Source organism: Camelus ferus, chromosome 5, assembly GCF_009834535.1.
Source record: "Camelus ferus isolate YT-003-E chromosome 5, BCGSAC_Cfer_1.0, whole genome shotgun sequence".
NCBI classification, from domain to species: domain Eukaryota; kingdom Metazoa; phylum Chordata; class Mammalia; order Artiodactyla; family Camelidae; genus Camelus; species Camelus ferus.
The window spans coordinates 23,214,959-23,231,639 of record NC_045700.1 but is presented as its reverse complement, the minus strand read 5'-3'; the positions used below and the strand labels follow the sequence as shown (position 1 = coordinate 23,231,639).

The 16,681-nt window shown below is 34.3% G+C and overlaps 1 protein-coding gene across 2 annotated transcripts in view; it reads right to left on the bottom strand.

Moving 5' to 3' along the window:
- Nucleotides 1-16,681, bottom strand: part of KYNU (kynureninase) — a 90,544-nt gene that overhangs the window by 27,783 nt on the left and 46,080 nt on the right. For both annotated transcript variants that reach the window (XM_006191399.3, XM_032479384.1), the window contains 2 exons: nt 6,851-6,949; nt 5,990-6,063 (listed from right to left, as the gene is read on the bottom strand). In XM_006191399.3, the coding sequence (XP_006191461.1) occupies nt 5,990-6,063; nt 6,851-6,949 (173 nt within the window). The remainder of the gene's footprint in view (nt 1-5,989; nt 6,064-6,850; nt 6,950-16,681) is intronic.

The following is a 16,681-nucleotide window of genomic DNA, read 5'->3' as shown; positions in this document are numbered from 1 at the left end:
TCACTTAGTTAACATAGCATTCCATTTTGCAGAGGTATTATATCTGTAGGTTTCCCCACCAACTTGCTCTAGATTTTCCAGAGCAGCTCTGAGTGAAAGTTATCTGTCTCCACTGCTCCTATGGTGATGTCTGAGAATTCACCCAGCAACTACTGAGAAGTTGCCTTGTGGCACATATTCTAACCTTGTGTTACTTGTCCTTCAAATTGCTTATTCAGCTATCGAAATGGTTATCTCTTCAAATGGACTGTAAGTTTTTTTTAAGTCATAGCCAACATCTTATATTTATTTCTATCTATGAAAGTTTCTTGTACAAAAATATATATTGGTTATATTTGCTCATGCCTCCTCAATTGACTCAGATCACTCTCTTTACTTGATAGAGCAATGAGCACCTTAGATAGGATACTTCTGTTGGAGTAGGATAAAATGGAAGCTTCATCATGTTTAATTCCTAAGATTAGAAAGATGTATGGATATATTGAAAGTCCTCATTATTTGATTACAAATGGAATACCAGGAAAAGGCCATTTAAAATAAATCTATTTTAAACCATTAATCAAACTTCAGTAGTAAATAATGGAGAAAAAAAAATTGATAGAGATGCTCTTGAAAAATAAAGTTTAAAATTATAGAACAAATTTAATTTATAATTTGATAAAACTTAGATTAAAATTATAATATGCTAATTATTTAAAAGAATAAATTAAAAATTTTGTTGATTTTCTGCTGTGTTTTGATAAATGTTATGATAGTAAAGTAGAGTCTTTTTCATATTACATTTAACTTTTTTAGCATGAGCATAAAGAGGATCATTTCCACAAAATTGTTGAAGCATTCATCATTTCCTTTTACTCCTTGATATTCAAGTCATTTGCTTTTGAAGTACCGTGTCTAATTTCCTCTCCTTCATCTGTTAATGGCTCTGACTCCGACATAGCCTCATTGTCCATGATTTTGTCACTCAGCAGTTCTTCAGTATCACTTGCATCATGAAATCCTGAATCTCTTGGAAAATTTTACTTTACAATCCATTTCCATTAAGTTTTTATTGTGTTATACATATAACATTCTATAATCAGCAAGAGACCAAACTTTTCTTATAATAATGCATAGAGACAAATGCTGATACTAATCGGGAAAGGGTGTTTAGTAAAGGCTAATTTTATAAGTGAGTAGTTCATTAGTGACAATTTCCTATCATGACAATTTTTGCTTTCCTGCATTGTCATGTATCTCTGGGGACTAGGATAATGCTTTGATAATCAGGAACTCTTGCAATCTGCAATAAAATGAAAGTAAGGGCTAAAAAGTAAGCAAGTAGTTAAGGTGAAAGTGCACATCGGTGTCTTCTACAGACATCTGTTGTTGAACTCATACCTATGGATGAGGTGCTCCTGGGTAAGAGGAAGGGTTGAGGCATTGAGACAATCAATAAAAAAGTGAAACAGTAAACCTTATGAAATATAGACAAGTAATCACATATGTTGGAGGAGAAGCGAGAGAAAATGATACACTGGAAGATAAGGGCTGTGGGAGGTAAGCGTTAAGGACTAAGGCGATGGCCAGGTACCTCTCCTCTGGCTGGCTGATAGGGCAAGAAGTCACTCATATTATTCATGCTGAACACCTAACTCCAGAAACAGGCTAAACAGGTAGAACAGATACTGTGGGAGGTCTGTGTCACAGCTCAGCTAGGGATTCTGTGAGAACTCTCACTGAGAAACCTGTTGATATTGGCCTATCCAATTTGAAAGCATCTCTAGTCTCATCAATTCATACACTTTGCTACTAGGAGTCTTGTGAATTTATACACCTGGCTACTGCCACCTACACTTTCTCATTCTCTCAGCCTTTATGAGACCCTGTGTGGGTACTAGACAAAGATGTGGTAAGTAGTAAGTCATAAAGAATCCCAGAAACAAAAACAAGACTTAAATTATGAATGAGTTTGGGGCTATGGTATTCTCCAGTATTGCCTGGAGAAGTATGTAGAATCAAATATATCAAGTCAGCACTCCCCAGAACAAATGTGCATTAGTTGATTTCCCCATATAACATTAATTATACATTTGGGAGTATGCTTACAATTTTTTAGTCTTTTTCCTAAATTTTCTTGATGCTTATTTTTATCCTTTTTTAGACTTTCCTGTACATTGTTTTATGTCTTCTTTTTTTTTTAAGTTCCCAAATAATAGTAATAATAATAATAACCTACATTTCTGAGCTCTAAAATTTGCCTTAACCATGCACTGATGTCATCCAGCCTCTTCTGCTGGTTCTTTTTATCCTGCAAATTACTTATTACAATAAAGGAGATGACTCAAGCCTTTAATAAAGCCTTAAAAATGTCATCTCTACTTAAAGCCTTCAATCGAATACCTCTAGCTGTTTATGGAAATGTGTTGGCATGATTTTAAATTCTAGCATTTTCAAAAAATTATCCGTAGGCCTCATTCTTGGCCACTCAGAAAACTTAAAAACAAAAATCATAGAGGAAACAAGCATTTCAAGAGCTGTCACACGTGAGAGAATTTGGAGGTTTTTATGCCAACACAGAAAGTGAGAAATAGCAGTTTTCCAGTATATATGATTTCACTGGACAGGGTAAAAAAGTAAGCCATAGACAGAAACTTAATAGCTCACATAATCCACTCCCATTTTCATGCTAGAGTCTCTTTAAAAAAAACCAAGAGACAGGGGTGGTGTCTTGAATTGTAGTCTGTGAGCACTTACAGAAGAATCTTTTTATGGGCTTCAGATATATTTGAATCCCCTAAAACCAAAAGGTTAAGTGTTAATCTAAAGTGTACCAGAAGTGTCAACGCTTATAACGTTAAAAAGAAAAAAAATCAAGATTTTTAAGTACTTTTTAAAAGTGATACATTTCTGATTGTCAAATTCTTACAACTAAAAATATTTCCCCTCATATTTCAGAGAAATAATTATTAACTGTGTAGACTAAATTGAAGTCAGGCCCTCAAGAAAAAAAAAAAAAAAAACACAAGATGGCATTTACACACAACCAGTCCCAATTTAGTGTAATTGTTAGCTACAGACAAGGTTGAGAATATGACACTGGAATGAGAAAAGGTGATGATAAACTAGGAAAAGGTCAAATTCTAGTTGAGAAAAAAATAGCTCGAGTTATAATGCTTAATGCAGTGGATTGACTCTGGCCTCTACTCATCCTTTTTATTGGCAAGTGGTTCTTGGAAAAAGTCTTAGGTCATCAGTTTTGAACAATAGCCAAAATGACTATTTAAACAAGAAAGAAAGTGAAATTTCTTGATATAGATGTAATTTACCAGTTGCTAATGGGAACATCACGTAAAAGATATTTCAAAATTACACACTGAATATTAAACTTTTAGAATGAAGGCTCACATATCCCGGGATCCACTCTCTACACCAGGCGGGCCAACCACTCCCATAATGCCTTTCTTCATTGATAAACAGCCTTGATAATCGTTTATGCTTTATGTTTAACCCCACACCTGGAACACCCCTCACCTTATCTTCCACCTTCATCCTGTCACACCTCTTTATAGAATGCTTTGACTACATAAGTACTGAACTATAAACATATAGTCAAATGATATCAAAGAAAAATAATTTAAATATATATACTTTAAAAATACTTTGTAAAGAATGAATGGATCAGGAAAAGTTATTTGTACTATTTATTTGAAATAACATGTTTAGCCACTAGATGTCACCCTTTTTTAGGCAACAAAATTGACCTTTCAAAGTTTGCAACAAAAGCAGTTATATTCCACTATAGAGTAGGAGTTGGTACCACTGGAATTAGTCCCTCTAATATCACACAAAAAGATACTTTAACAACAAACAAACGAAGAAACAACAACAGCCAGGGTTTCCTGTAAGGAGGGCTTCATGAATCAAGCTGATTTGAGTCTTGTCAGTCTCCAAAGCCACATACTTAAAATGCGACAATAGTTAATACTGTATAATTCTCAAAAAAGTTAAAAAATGGCTCTCATACAAATATAAAATGAACACATATAAAGATTCCATTCAGCTCGTTAATTAGCAAGGGAGTCAGTAAGATGGTAAGGCCAGTATGAGAGAGAATGCAAGGAATGGAGACTTACAGAGTCAGTCTGAGCTTGGCAGTAGGAACAAAGCTGTTTAACGTCCCAAAGGTCACAAACTATAACCTTTAAGGTTATGTTTCCTGAGAGGAATGGTCTGTACTAGGCAAGATTCTACAAGTTATCAAGCAACTTAGTCTACATGTATGGATCTTCTAAGTGGCTGTAATAAGAGCTTTACCTGCATGATGCCATTTTAATCTGACAGTAATTGCCATTGAGGTAAATGCTGATGTTACCTGTATTTAGAGGCTAGAACACTGAGAGGTCAAGGAGCATTCTTTGGGTTATGGACCAGCAAGGATCAAGCTAGAATGCAAATCTAATCTGTGCATCTTCTTTCTTCTGGGAGCACAGACTTAACAATCACTTGTAGTGTCTAGAAGATGTTGGGATTCTACAAGGTGAGGCACGTGTGCACACCCTACAACTCCTTCACCCTCTCCTGTTCCTCACCCATGAAGGGCAAATAATGGTGAAAGAAATCTAAAGTGCAGCACAGATGCTGTAAAATCAAAGCTTAAGTGGTAACACTCTGCATTCTCTAGATTTTGTGTAGATTATTTACCACACCCCTGATGCCCCCACCAGCTTGCCCTTTGCCGGATCCTCTATTGCAATTTAAATAAGTGGAGAGATGGAAATGATCAGAGTGGTGAGTCTTCATCCAAAAGGAAACAATATCTTATATATTGTCTGTATGGAAAGCACTTACGCTAGGTAAAATGTTATCAGTGGTGCTTGCTAAAAATGAAAAAGAGACCTTTTAAAACATGCATGGTATTCCTATAATATAATACATGCTTCATATTCTTTTCAGAAAGTTTGGGGCATAGGGAAGCATCTAAGTACTGACAATATAGTCAAGGAAGATATCTGCCTAACAAAATGTCTAAAGGAAATGCTCTATCTAATCTTAAAACTTTAAAATCTTGGAGAAATTTTAGACATAATTAAATTAACTGTAGAACATCATCTTAAATTTATATGCACAGAACATCAAAAAATGTGAGGTGCTCCAAGCTTTATTACTAATTTAGTTTCACTTCTCATCAAGATTGTACCACATAGCCAGTGGCTAAGAAGATTCAGAAAACTAATCAAACATTATTATATTACCTATTAGGAGTCTAGACAATCTCCTCATCATACACTTCTGATGCAACAACTTTGAAAGGATTTTTTTTCCCAGAACATTATTTCTTTATCTCCATTCCAGATAAAAATAATAGAACCACTTAAGAGTTCCCCAGTCAAATAAAAATGTGTAAATTTGTTGATGTATCACATTTGCATTTATACTTGCTCTAAAAAATGAAGAGTGCTATGTAAAATTGACAAGTATTGCTTTTTATGTAGTCAGTCTGTTCAGTGTTCAGCTTCTCTTCAGTTTTCATGGATTATAAAATCTTTTAGGACAGAAGCTATTCCTTGCAAGACCATCTTATAATGTTTCTAGCTTTAAAGGTAGATATAATTTTAATATTCACATACCACGTTTAAGGCCCTATTAGGCACAGCTCTGGTTGCCTTTGATTTGTTCATCAGTGTGAGAAACCCGAAATTTTCTAAAGTCTAATTTTTGAAAAAAAATTAAGTAGTCTCTTCGCATTAAACCATCTGCTCTACATGATTACAGTGACTCATTTTTAGCATTGAAGCTTCCCTTTTTGTGATTAAATTTCTTGTTCAACCAAGTGAACTCTTTGGAAACCATTTATTTCTGATAAAGTATGCCATTGTTCATAGAGTAGTAAAATAATTGTAATCCATCAGATTCTTATTGGATAACATTTTAAAGAACTCATGTAAATTTAGCATATTATTAATGCAAATTAATTTATTCGTTGCAAGAATCTGAAGATGGTACTCACGCAGGTTTGACTGTGTGGGCGTGCTTTTCATGGACAAAGGCACCAGCAAGACCGCCTGCTCCTGAATTTAAATACTGGATTCAGAATAAAACTATGTGAGTTTATCTAAATATATATGACAGAAGTAAACAATGTAATAATTTGACTACTTTTATTATGAAACCAACTTTTGACAAGTTCAAAATGTGTGACTGTTTGAACTTCTATAATAAAAACATAAGTTGGGACCACCTTGTTCAAAGAAAAAAAATGAAACAGCATTATTAATTGAGAATAAATAACTATTACTTTTTTGGCCAAATTTTGCCCCAACCAGTAGCTAACAGTTCCACTGATACATATCTGATTTCAAATCTCATTCACTTCAATTATGTTGCTATCAAATTATTTAAATATTAATAAAAGATTATATTTTTAAAACACCTGAATTAAAATAAAATTGGTGTTATTTCCATGCTCCTTGTCAATTATATTGTCTTCAAATGTCAATATCAAGTTGATTCCATAAAAATTATCTTTACATAAGTAGATATATTACAACATATCAACATGCAACCAAGAACCTAATCGATTTGAATTAAGTTCTACAGTGTGGAGGTTTTTGTTTTACAGAAACTCCTTCTTCATAACTGAATTGAAGGGATAAATACTCTTTAGTGCATAGAAATACCAGAATGTAATCATTTATCAAAGTTTTCTATTATGTAACCCTACAATTAACTCAAGTCCAAAAATATAGTAATAAAAGAAATGGAGGAAAGTAATTCAAATTCTTAAAATTGGCCACTGATCCAGCTTTTCATTTAGATTAGTGTCAATGTGGAATAAAAGTATGTAATATATTAACGAGTTTGTTGATACCTTGTAGGAGCACCAGCAGGCAAAATCAACTCCCCAGTCATGTAAGTGGAGCTCAACATTTCCAACTGCATGTGCTAGATCAAAGCCAACAAAACAACCCTGGGGAAGAACATAATAACAAATTTTGAATCTACGTAATGATTCAAGATAGCAAGGACAAGTGTATTTAAGAAAAATCTCTGACAAACTGCTGTACCATAAATACAGTTTACCCTCTGGTATAGTAGCTCACAAAGTGTGAACCACAACATCCTGGGCATTCCAAGACTCTTTCAGGTCAAAACAATTTTCATACTATAAAGAGGAAGACATTTTTTGCCTTCTTCACTGTGTTGACATTTGCACTGATAATGCAAACCCAGTGATGTATAAAATTGCTGGCACCTTAGCACAAATCAAGGTAGTGGATCCTTGTACTGTCATTGTGTGTCAAAGCCATTCTGTTACAGCAGGAAAAAGTTAATTTCATGTATATAGCTCCTCGATAAAGGTGTAAAAATAATACACTTGCATTAAATCTCAATACCTTAAATTTTCTTATTTTTAAGGTTTAGTGTGCAAATTATGCATAAAACATTTGACCACATCCTGAAGTAGGATGGTTGTCTCAAAGTAATGTACTTATGCAATTGTTTGAGTTGCAAGCTGAGTTAGCCACTTTAACTTCATGGAGAACCATTTTTTCCATGAAAGAGCAAACTTATAGACAAACAATAGTAATTCATACTCGGGTATTTGACATGCTTAGGTGTATTTTGGAAGGTGAAGTGAGTCTGTCAGTTTAAGGAAAGAAACTCACAATTTGTTGCCAAGTAACAAAAATTACCAAGAGAAATTAGAATTTTGGAAAACTTGGATCTACTTCTGTGAATATGACCATTTCCCAGTACTTAAAGATATTTCTGATGAGCTTAGAAGTAATATATAATTTTTAAAAGACTATATAATGGAACATGTAAATATTTGTAAAATATGGATAACTTAGTGAACCAATATTTTCCTGAAAGACCAGTGCTTATTGTTATATATCACGCATGGATAAAAGATCCATTCAAAATGAAAAATCAACTAACAGACTTTAATAAAACATAGGAAATTCCTTGATTTGGTTTCACATTGCACACCACAACTCTTAAGAAGTTCTTACTTGTCAAATTCTCGTGTAGTATCAAAGAATATTCACAATTAACTGAAAAAGCTATTAAACTACTTCTGCTTTTTCCAACTATATATCTGCACAAGGACTGATTTTCCTCATATGCTTCACAAAGAAAAAAAAATCAAGATATTGAATGCAGAAGCAGATATAAAACCAGCTGCCTTCTACTAAGCCAAACAGTAAAGACATACAGATATACATATATATAAAATATCTGCCAAATATAAAACATTCCCTTCTTGTTTCTTTTAGAAGCTATAGTTTTTGCTTCCCTAACAATATATTTATGTTAATATGTAATGGGTTTGTTATTTTTGTCCTAAAATAAACAAATAAATGTATTTTAAAATTTTGTTTTATTTACAAATACAGAAAATATAGATACGAACACAATATTAAAACCTCTATGAGGATCTCAGTGATTTTTAAGAATGTAAAAGGTTTGCATTACTAAAAAGTTTGACTGCTTCAGTGTATCCTGTTAACCTGAAGAGTTAATAAAAATTTCAGTTTATCACTGAATCCCGCATCATGTCCACATTTAATTTGATCAATGCATGTATGTATATGCTGTGGTAAATTGCCTTAATGGCTCTTTGTCCCTTCTTGTATCCATGTCTTTTGCCATGAAACTTTTCAGTTCCTTTACTGAGAACAGCGTGCAATTCTCTGCCACTGGGATCCGTCAGATTACTTGTTTTGAGCAGTGAAACATTAGCACAATAGAATAATACAAAGAGCATCTCTAAATCACTTGAGTGATCAGGCTTGCTCTTCCTTGCCCTCTGCCATCTCTGAGAGAAGGACTTGCACGGGCCAACGTGCTGGCCCAGATGGGAGATGAAAAACTGTGTATCGGAGTCATTCTCTCCTGACCCATCCTGGATCAGCTGCTCTCCCCATCTCCCTTTAGTTGGCCAGAGATGCATGAGTGAGCTCAGCTGAAACTAGTAGGATCCCTGAGACCAAGTCCTGCCTAGAGCAGCTGACACAAAGGTGGACCATAAAAACGATGTTGTTTCTGACTCTATACAGTGTTCTTCTTATACATTGACTTAACACCCTAACAGCCTTTTAGTGTGTGACTCTATTTCTGTCTCAGTTATTTACTTGTATGGCTTCAAGTATTTTGTATCTCTGCCTAGTAGAATTCACTGTTTTAGAAACTAAGCCTCTATTTACATTAAGTTCCCAGAAAGACAACCTGGAGCAGTAAATTTATATTATCCAAATTGTACCCAAGTAGTAACTTTCTAATTTAATGGCTTACCATCAAAACCGTTTATCTACCTGCATATAAAAATGTTAAAAGTGTTACTTAGAGAATATAGTGATTCACTTTCAAACATGCCTTACCTCTGAGTTGTTCTACTGTTAGCTTACTAAGAACATAGGCAATAATTACAGTCCTAAAACTTTAGACTTCCGGCAACTTCTAAGAAACACATCTATCGATTGAAGTTTTTGAAGTAAATAATTGCAGAGGGACCAATTTTAGATTGTTCTAACACCTCCTAAGAATAAATAACCCCAAACTGCTATTACAGGTACTTTCCTCAGAACAGAGGGATGCAAACTATGACCTGTTTTTAATGAATAAGGTCATATTTGAGCACAACCAGTCTCATTTGTTTAAATATTGTCTATGGCTGCTTTTGCAAGCACAAATGAATCATTTGCAGGAGAGACCATATGAATGAAAAAGTCTAAAATATTTATTATTTTGCCCATTAAAGAAAATACTAGTTGCCCCTACCCTATAGAATTGATTTGCATGGAGAAAACTCAGTACATTGAATAGTTAGTTAATTAGAAATCTTACTCATTATAAGGTAGCCAGAACTAGTATCTCATAAAGGAAAAATGTCTTACCAGTACTCTGTTTCTCAAACACAAAATATGAGCAATACATGCATAAAATATAACAGATGCTTCATGCAACAGGAAAAAAATACAATCTCCATCAAGATTTAGGGTTTATCAAAGCCTAATACTTAGGCCCAGTAGATGCATACAGACACACACAATTTGTTTGTATTTTAAGATACATTTTTAAAACTGAAATTAAATTTGGAAAAAAATAAAAGTTCTGAATTTAAAATTCTTTTTTTCTCACCAACACTTTTAATTAAAGTAATATTTTTTAATGAAGAGATTTTTACCATTCAACTTTTCATAGACAAGTTTTTACATCTCAACTTTTCTTAGAAAACTCAAATAATAGAAAGGCAGCACTTTTATTTTATTATCTATTATTTATAAAGAATGGCACGGTGAAGAAACCATGAAACTTCACCTACACTATCCTGTTATTAAAAGCCCTGAGGTCACATTTGTGGCACCACATAAAACAAATCACTTATAGCTCCTACAGTATGTTTCAATGCATGTACAATTTTTTCCCCATGGATAGCAGAGAACATAAATTATTAAAATGTAACTGTTCTGAGGAAATGGCCATAAGATACAAACTGGAATGAAATCATCACAAAGTGATTTTTACAAAAGTTTCACTAGATGGCAGTGTCTTAAAAATAAAGAAAAAAAACCCTAAATTTTCCGGAACCTCTGTATACTCATCCAGTTAGTATTTTCATTATTTTAGCAATAAAAATAGGTAAAACAATATGAATAGGTGAAAATGTAAAGTGCACACTTGAGTGCATACTTTATGCACTTTACTTTTGAAAATAGAAATCAAACACTTCCAACAGATTTTTATTAAAATTACCCACAAGTGCTCACATTCATTGATACAACCACATATAAGCATAGAGGGGTTCAGCCACCATGTCACCTGGCTTTCTAGTCAATTCCCAAACTATGGCAGGAGTCTTCTAACCATTCTGACTACTTCTAGCCTGACTTCTTCTTGTGAACTTTCTAAATCATACATTTGACTTTAAGACTTCCTGTGTCCCTTCAGAGATTATCCCATTAACTTCAGAATGTAACTTATTTTCTTAGTATGGCTTTTTAAAGACCTTTATTATATTGTTCTTTCCAGCTTTCCTGTCTAAGGTCTCTATACCTTCCTCCCTCTGTTTGCATAAAACTTTCTCTGTCTCTGGGATATTTTTTCCCTCTCGATTTGCCTAGGTAGCTCAGGTTTTGATAATAAGGTAACTTCTATAGGAAGATTCCTTTGCCAGACCCTCTCTCATCTTTCAGCCTTCGTTGCTTGGATCTCTTGTAGCAGTTTTCCAATCTTACTGTCTTTGACTTGTATATAATGTGAACCCAAATATTTCTTGAATAAATAAGTTAACAAATGAGCAAATAATAAAGTCATGCAATTGCCAATAAATATTCTGTAAACTGATGTTAATGTTAAGAAAATATTGTTTGAGATCCTTTATTTCTATTGCAATTTTATTGCATAAACCATTTTTCAGACTTGGCATCTTTTAAAATGAAGTTTCTTGGACAATCAATAGTAGTTTAAAATATATTTAAAATCCCTCTCAATAAAACAAGGAATATCATGCATTTTTGTCTTTGCCATCTTCAATAGCACAGTACTAAATTTTTTTCTAACCAGTGAAATAATATTAAACACAAGGCCTGTGCTGAATTTCCAGGTGAAGAACTAGCTCACTGTCTTTCAAATTTGATTTGTCTATTATTTGTCAATTAATTAAAATGAAATATGAAATAGTACAGCTTAACTTTTTCATTTGTAGTGTTAAAGTCTTGATAACTTTACTGATTTATTCTGTAACAGCTTTGCTTTGCACTGACATATTAGTTTTTTCTTTCTTCACACACACAAAAAAATCCTATAAAAATATGTACCATCAATAAGTAGCGAATTTGATGTGAAAAGGGTAATTTTACAAGATAAGATAGTTGTGGCTATACACAGATCTGAAAGTCAGCTCTTTTGCATATAATTGTTAAAACAATAAAATATTTGAGATAGGTAAATAGGCTTTGTTTTCAAGTTATTTGAATAACTATCCAGGTTGCTTGGGAGATACCTAACAAGGGGTGCCTGCCACAAAACTTGTAGCCATTCATACATACCAGCATTTGAGTTTTCCCAGCTCAGTGCATATCCAGAGTTCAGTGGATGCCATTAGCAGTGGCATTCGCATCATGGTGGGTATTACAGGCACTTACAAGTCCTTTCAAAGCTAGTAATGGGTACTTATGGCCTCTTATGGCTATTTGTGGGAACTACAGCTTCCACACTATTCTAATCTGATCTTTAAGTAATCTTAATATGACTCCTGATTTAATATAAAGCCACAGGAAACAACTGAAGAACTACATTGCTATAAATTTGGACAACGTTGCCTTAAAAAGAAAGACTGATAAAAACATTTGAGGAACGTGAACAGTTTTTAAAAATATAGGCAGGAGCATGTCTGTGTTGCTCAACTTTATATAGATGGTATGGACGAAAGGTGGATTAAAACAGGTTGGAACTTTGATCTTGGGATTTCCCAAAGGAGTTCATAGTTAGGGAAGTATTGAATAGGACTGGGGGAGAGTGAGAATGAAGAAGAGGTAAATGAAAACTGGTAGGGTTTTCTCCCACAGTCTTGAAGCACAAACTTTCTAATATTCATTCAACTACTATGATTCAAAAGCATATATAGATGCTAAATTAAAAATATTAATACCTGGTAAAGATTTCTATAAGAGGGGCCTCTACCATCTCTGTAAATATAGCATATCATTTCAGAGTGAATTTTTATTCTGAAAGACTTTCCTTTTACCCAGTCCTAAATTTGTTATGGTCTTCAAATATCCTTCTCACTTTTCTTTTTTTTCTCTTCATTCAACTCTGGTTAGAAACAGGAACTATGCATTATTTCTTGTATTATGTTTACTCTGTCTTAAAGTCAGTAAGTTATTTGTATCAAGATTTCCTTCCCCAAATTATTTAGTACACCTATATACTATTTTTTGAAGTATTACATTAAGCCTTCACTTATACACCAATAGTTTGATGGGAATAGCTGTTACTCACTATTAAAACATAAAGCATAGACAAAATGAAAATAAACACACAAGTTAAAAGGGATACAACACAATCTTCCAAGTGGAGTTGCAGGGAATATTTTAGAAATTAAACAGCTTGACAACTAGAATCAAAGCTTATAGTTTTCTGTGCAACCCAAATGCTACTCAAAGTTATTTTAGCCCTAAGTCTCTTATTAAAGATAATACATGAGATCAGAAAAAAAAATAATCAGCCTATGGACACAACATTGTAAACTGGCCTTACTTCAATAAAAAAATAATAATCAGCTTATGTACTATAGGAAAAAAATAGACACAATATTCCATCTAGGAAGCTAGGCACTTGATAATTCTAATCATATTGAAGTTCAGTAGCAAACAGGAACAGAAACAAGAAAAATTGGGAGGGTAGACAAGGTTTTACTCTAGACCATGTGACGAATTATTCTAAAGTCAAGGTCTAATCATTTCAAATATATCTTTTATTAAAATATTATTTTAAAATGCAAGTGTGCAAAGAAAGATGGTATCACAAATAATCCTTACCCTACACAGTAAGTTGAGTAAGAAAGCTACCCCATTGTCCTAGAGCTACTGGTTGACAGTGTTTATGCCAAACTGTGTATACAGAGAAGACAGTAAGCCCTGATAATGTGAACATTGTTCTGTGTCTTGTATGTGGGCTGTTGCTGGGGATTTGGGGAGCTGTGACTATACTGAGGAGTTTCCAGAGAGCTTAGTGTTAAAAAAGATAAGATATCCAATAAGGGAGAGTTTTGAATAAAGAAAGAGTCTTTCAAGACAAAGGCTGTGCACAGATATCAAGGAATTCATTAAATTAGAAATGAGTACTTATTTGAAATCAAAATGAAATCAGAGTTAATGTTTAAACTTGGTGATTTTAAAACTCTGGTTTGGATTCAAGGGTAAACTAAAAACTGAAAATGGAATCCATTCTGAAATGTTCATTTATTTGTCAACCTGTACAAATTAGATACGGTATTAGGATTTTATTAACCTCTTAGATCAAGCCATACCTTCATATTTTCAAAAGCATAGTAGCTTATAGCTATAGTTCCCCAAAGGAAAATATGAAGCAAGTGTCCTGTTGGAAAAGTAAAGTGACAAGAACTGGAATGTTGGGGAGAAGAGGATGGACACAGGCAAGATAAGGAGTTTGCCTTGGGATGTAAATCCTGGAGTCCTCAATGCGGGTGGCAGAACTGTACTCAGGTGCAGATGATGGCCAACCTATTGCATTTGTGGAGGCCTTTCTGGGCTCTATTTATGTCTTTTGAAATTAATATAACTCACAGTACTCTTTAAATTCCAGAACTGCTTTAGCTATGTGATTTACATAGCTGGCTTGGCAGCTCATGGGGAACACTGGTAACAAGAAACTGGAATAATAGCTATGTCCCCTAGTTCTGTGAATAGATGCCTGGAAGAAGATGACAGTTTCTGAACTTGAGTTGGAATGCATCACCTACACTATCTGACTTCCCCTTAAGTCAAAACCAATATGCGGTTTTGATCCAATCTTAAGGGAGAATGAACTGGAGCATGCATAACTCTGCTTTTTGTAGTATTAGACTGGACTGATTTTCTAAGACACTTTCATGGATTTGTTTTTACCTTTGTCAAGCACTAACACAGTCTAAAGCAATTTTCTACTTATATGTCTCTATGACCCATATGACTCTTTAAAGACAGAGACAGTGAAGTTTTTCTTAATCTCTGTTCTCTCTCTCTCTCTCTCTCTCAATATACCTAAGAACCAATGACATTTCTGGAGAGTACTCTGCAACTCAGCTACCATTAGAAAGTTTAGCAGACTTCCTGTTGAAATTCTCCCCGGTGTCATATAGATTAGCTTCCCAGTCACATAAGAGTTTGCAAGCTCTTTTAATTAGAGGAAGAGCTCCTGTAAACACCTCTAAAAGCCCTGAAGAGCTGCTAACAGGAATTACAATGGGCTATCCGAGGTAGAAGCTATTGCCAATGAAGCAACTGCCTGGGAGACCCATCAGAAGAAGCTATGGAGGGGTCAGTGTCTTGGAGCCTCTCTTAAGGAGAGTAGTTAAGAGGAGTGAATTTGAGTTTCTGAGGGGCACTGTTGAGTGCTGGCACTGAACAGAATCTTATTCAGCTACAATTTCAATTCCTATCCTTGGGGCAGAGTAAAAATTGTGGGTTTTCAATAGTCTCTGAACTGAAGAGACAATTACATCAACTATAAAGACAAAAGTTTCAGGTTCCCAAGAAAAGAAATGACCAAGAAAGGAGGATTACGTATTTTATTTTTCCTTTGGCTTTTCTAAATGTTGAGAATTCTTTGCCATTATATGATTAGTTTACATATATAAAATGAGACAATACATTAGAAAGAGAGGTATGGTGTGTGCCAGAGCCAGACTCCAATTATAACCCTTACTGGCTGGCCAAGTCAGCCTGGGCAAGTGCTAACCTCTCTCAGACTCAGTTTCCTCAACTGAGCCATGGGAAAAGCTCACTGTTAGGGTTGCCGGGAAGCCTGGAAATACTGTGTGCCAAGTGCCTGAAGCACAGTAGGCCATCAGCTAGCACCTAGTATTATCCACATTTGTACAAAGCTCTATTGCAGAAATTAGACTTACCCTTTTAGCCTGGCTTTTGAAAAGTAGATATTGATGAGACAGGCAAATCCAGAGATGAGAAATAGACAGTGCGAGCATTGGGAGCATTTTGCTAATGAAATTTAAGGAGGATGTGTCAGTTAAGGACATATGAGACAAAGCTAAGAGCTAACAGCTACATGGAGAGAAAGAGTAAAGGATTTGAGAGGGAGAAAAAGCAAAAAGATCTTGAGACCCTAAAGGTGTTGTGTCGTGTAATTTGCAGGTAAAAATGTCTTACTAACAGAGTGTGCTTTCAAGAGCAAATTCCAGCTATTTCTTTTACCAGAAAAAAAATAGTGATTGTCTCCTCTATTTATTGTCAGAAGTAAGTGCAAAACCAAACAGGAAATATAAAACAAATTGAGTAATACTGTTCTCTTCTAGAGTCCTTCTCCAGCTAGCAAGGATCTCACACAAAATATAGTTTGTTTGATTTATTTTGGGTACTAAAGATGGGGAAAATAGCTCAAGGTAATTTTTCAAGCTTAACTTAGTTCTTTTTAATATTTAATGACTTAATGGAGCAGTCTGCATGCCCTAAGTATGTCAGAGAGTAGAAATGGAATTTGAAAAAGAACTCAAATTTTACAAGCATTTAGATTTTTAGAGTAGATAACCATTATAAGGAATTTCTGATTCCAATTAAATAGGAGCACAGTTGTGCTTTTTATGCAATTTGTGATCTGTAAAATTAGCCTAATCTATTCTTGCTGAAATATATACTTATCCATTCACTGGACAAAGGTGTGCATTTAAAGATAAGTGGCTATGTATGTGTAAAGCCCTAGTACAAGCCTGTGAAGTTTGTAGGGTCCACCTCAGTTAGTCGTTGAACACTACTGATAGAAGCTTCCTAAATTTTAAAGTTAAGATATAAGTGTAAGAAATAAGCATAAGATAGTGCAAGAAGGGGCCAATAATACCTTTTGCGTCATGCTATGGAAATACAATAGGAATACAGATTTAGCCTGACACAGAGGAGTGAGAAAATTTTGATGATGAAGGTCAAAGCTGCCCCCTAATTTTTCTACAGGAATTAGTCAA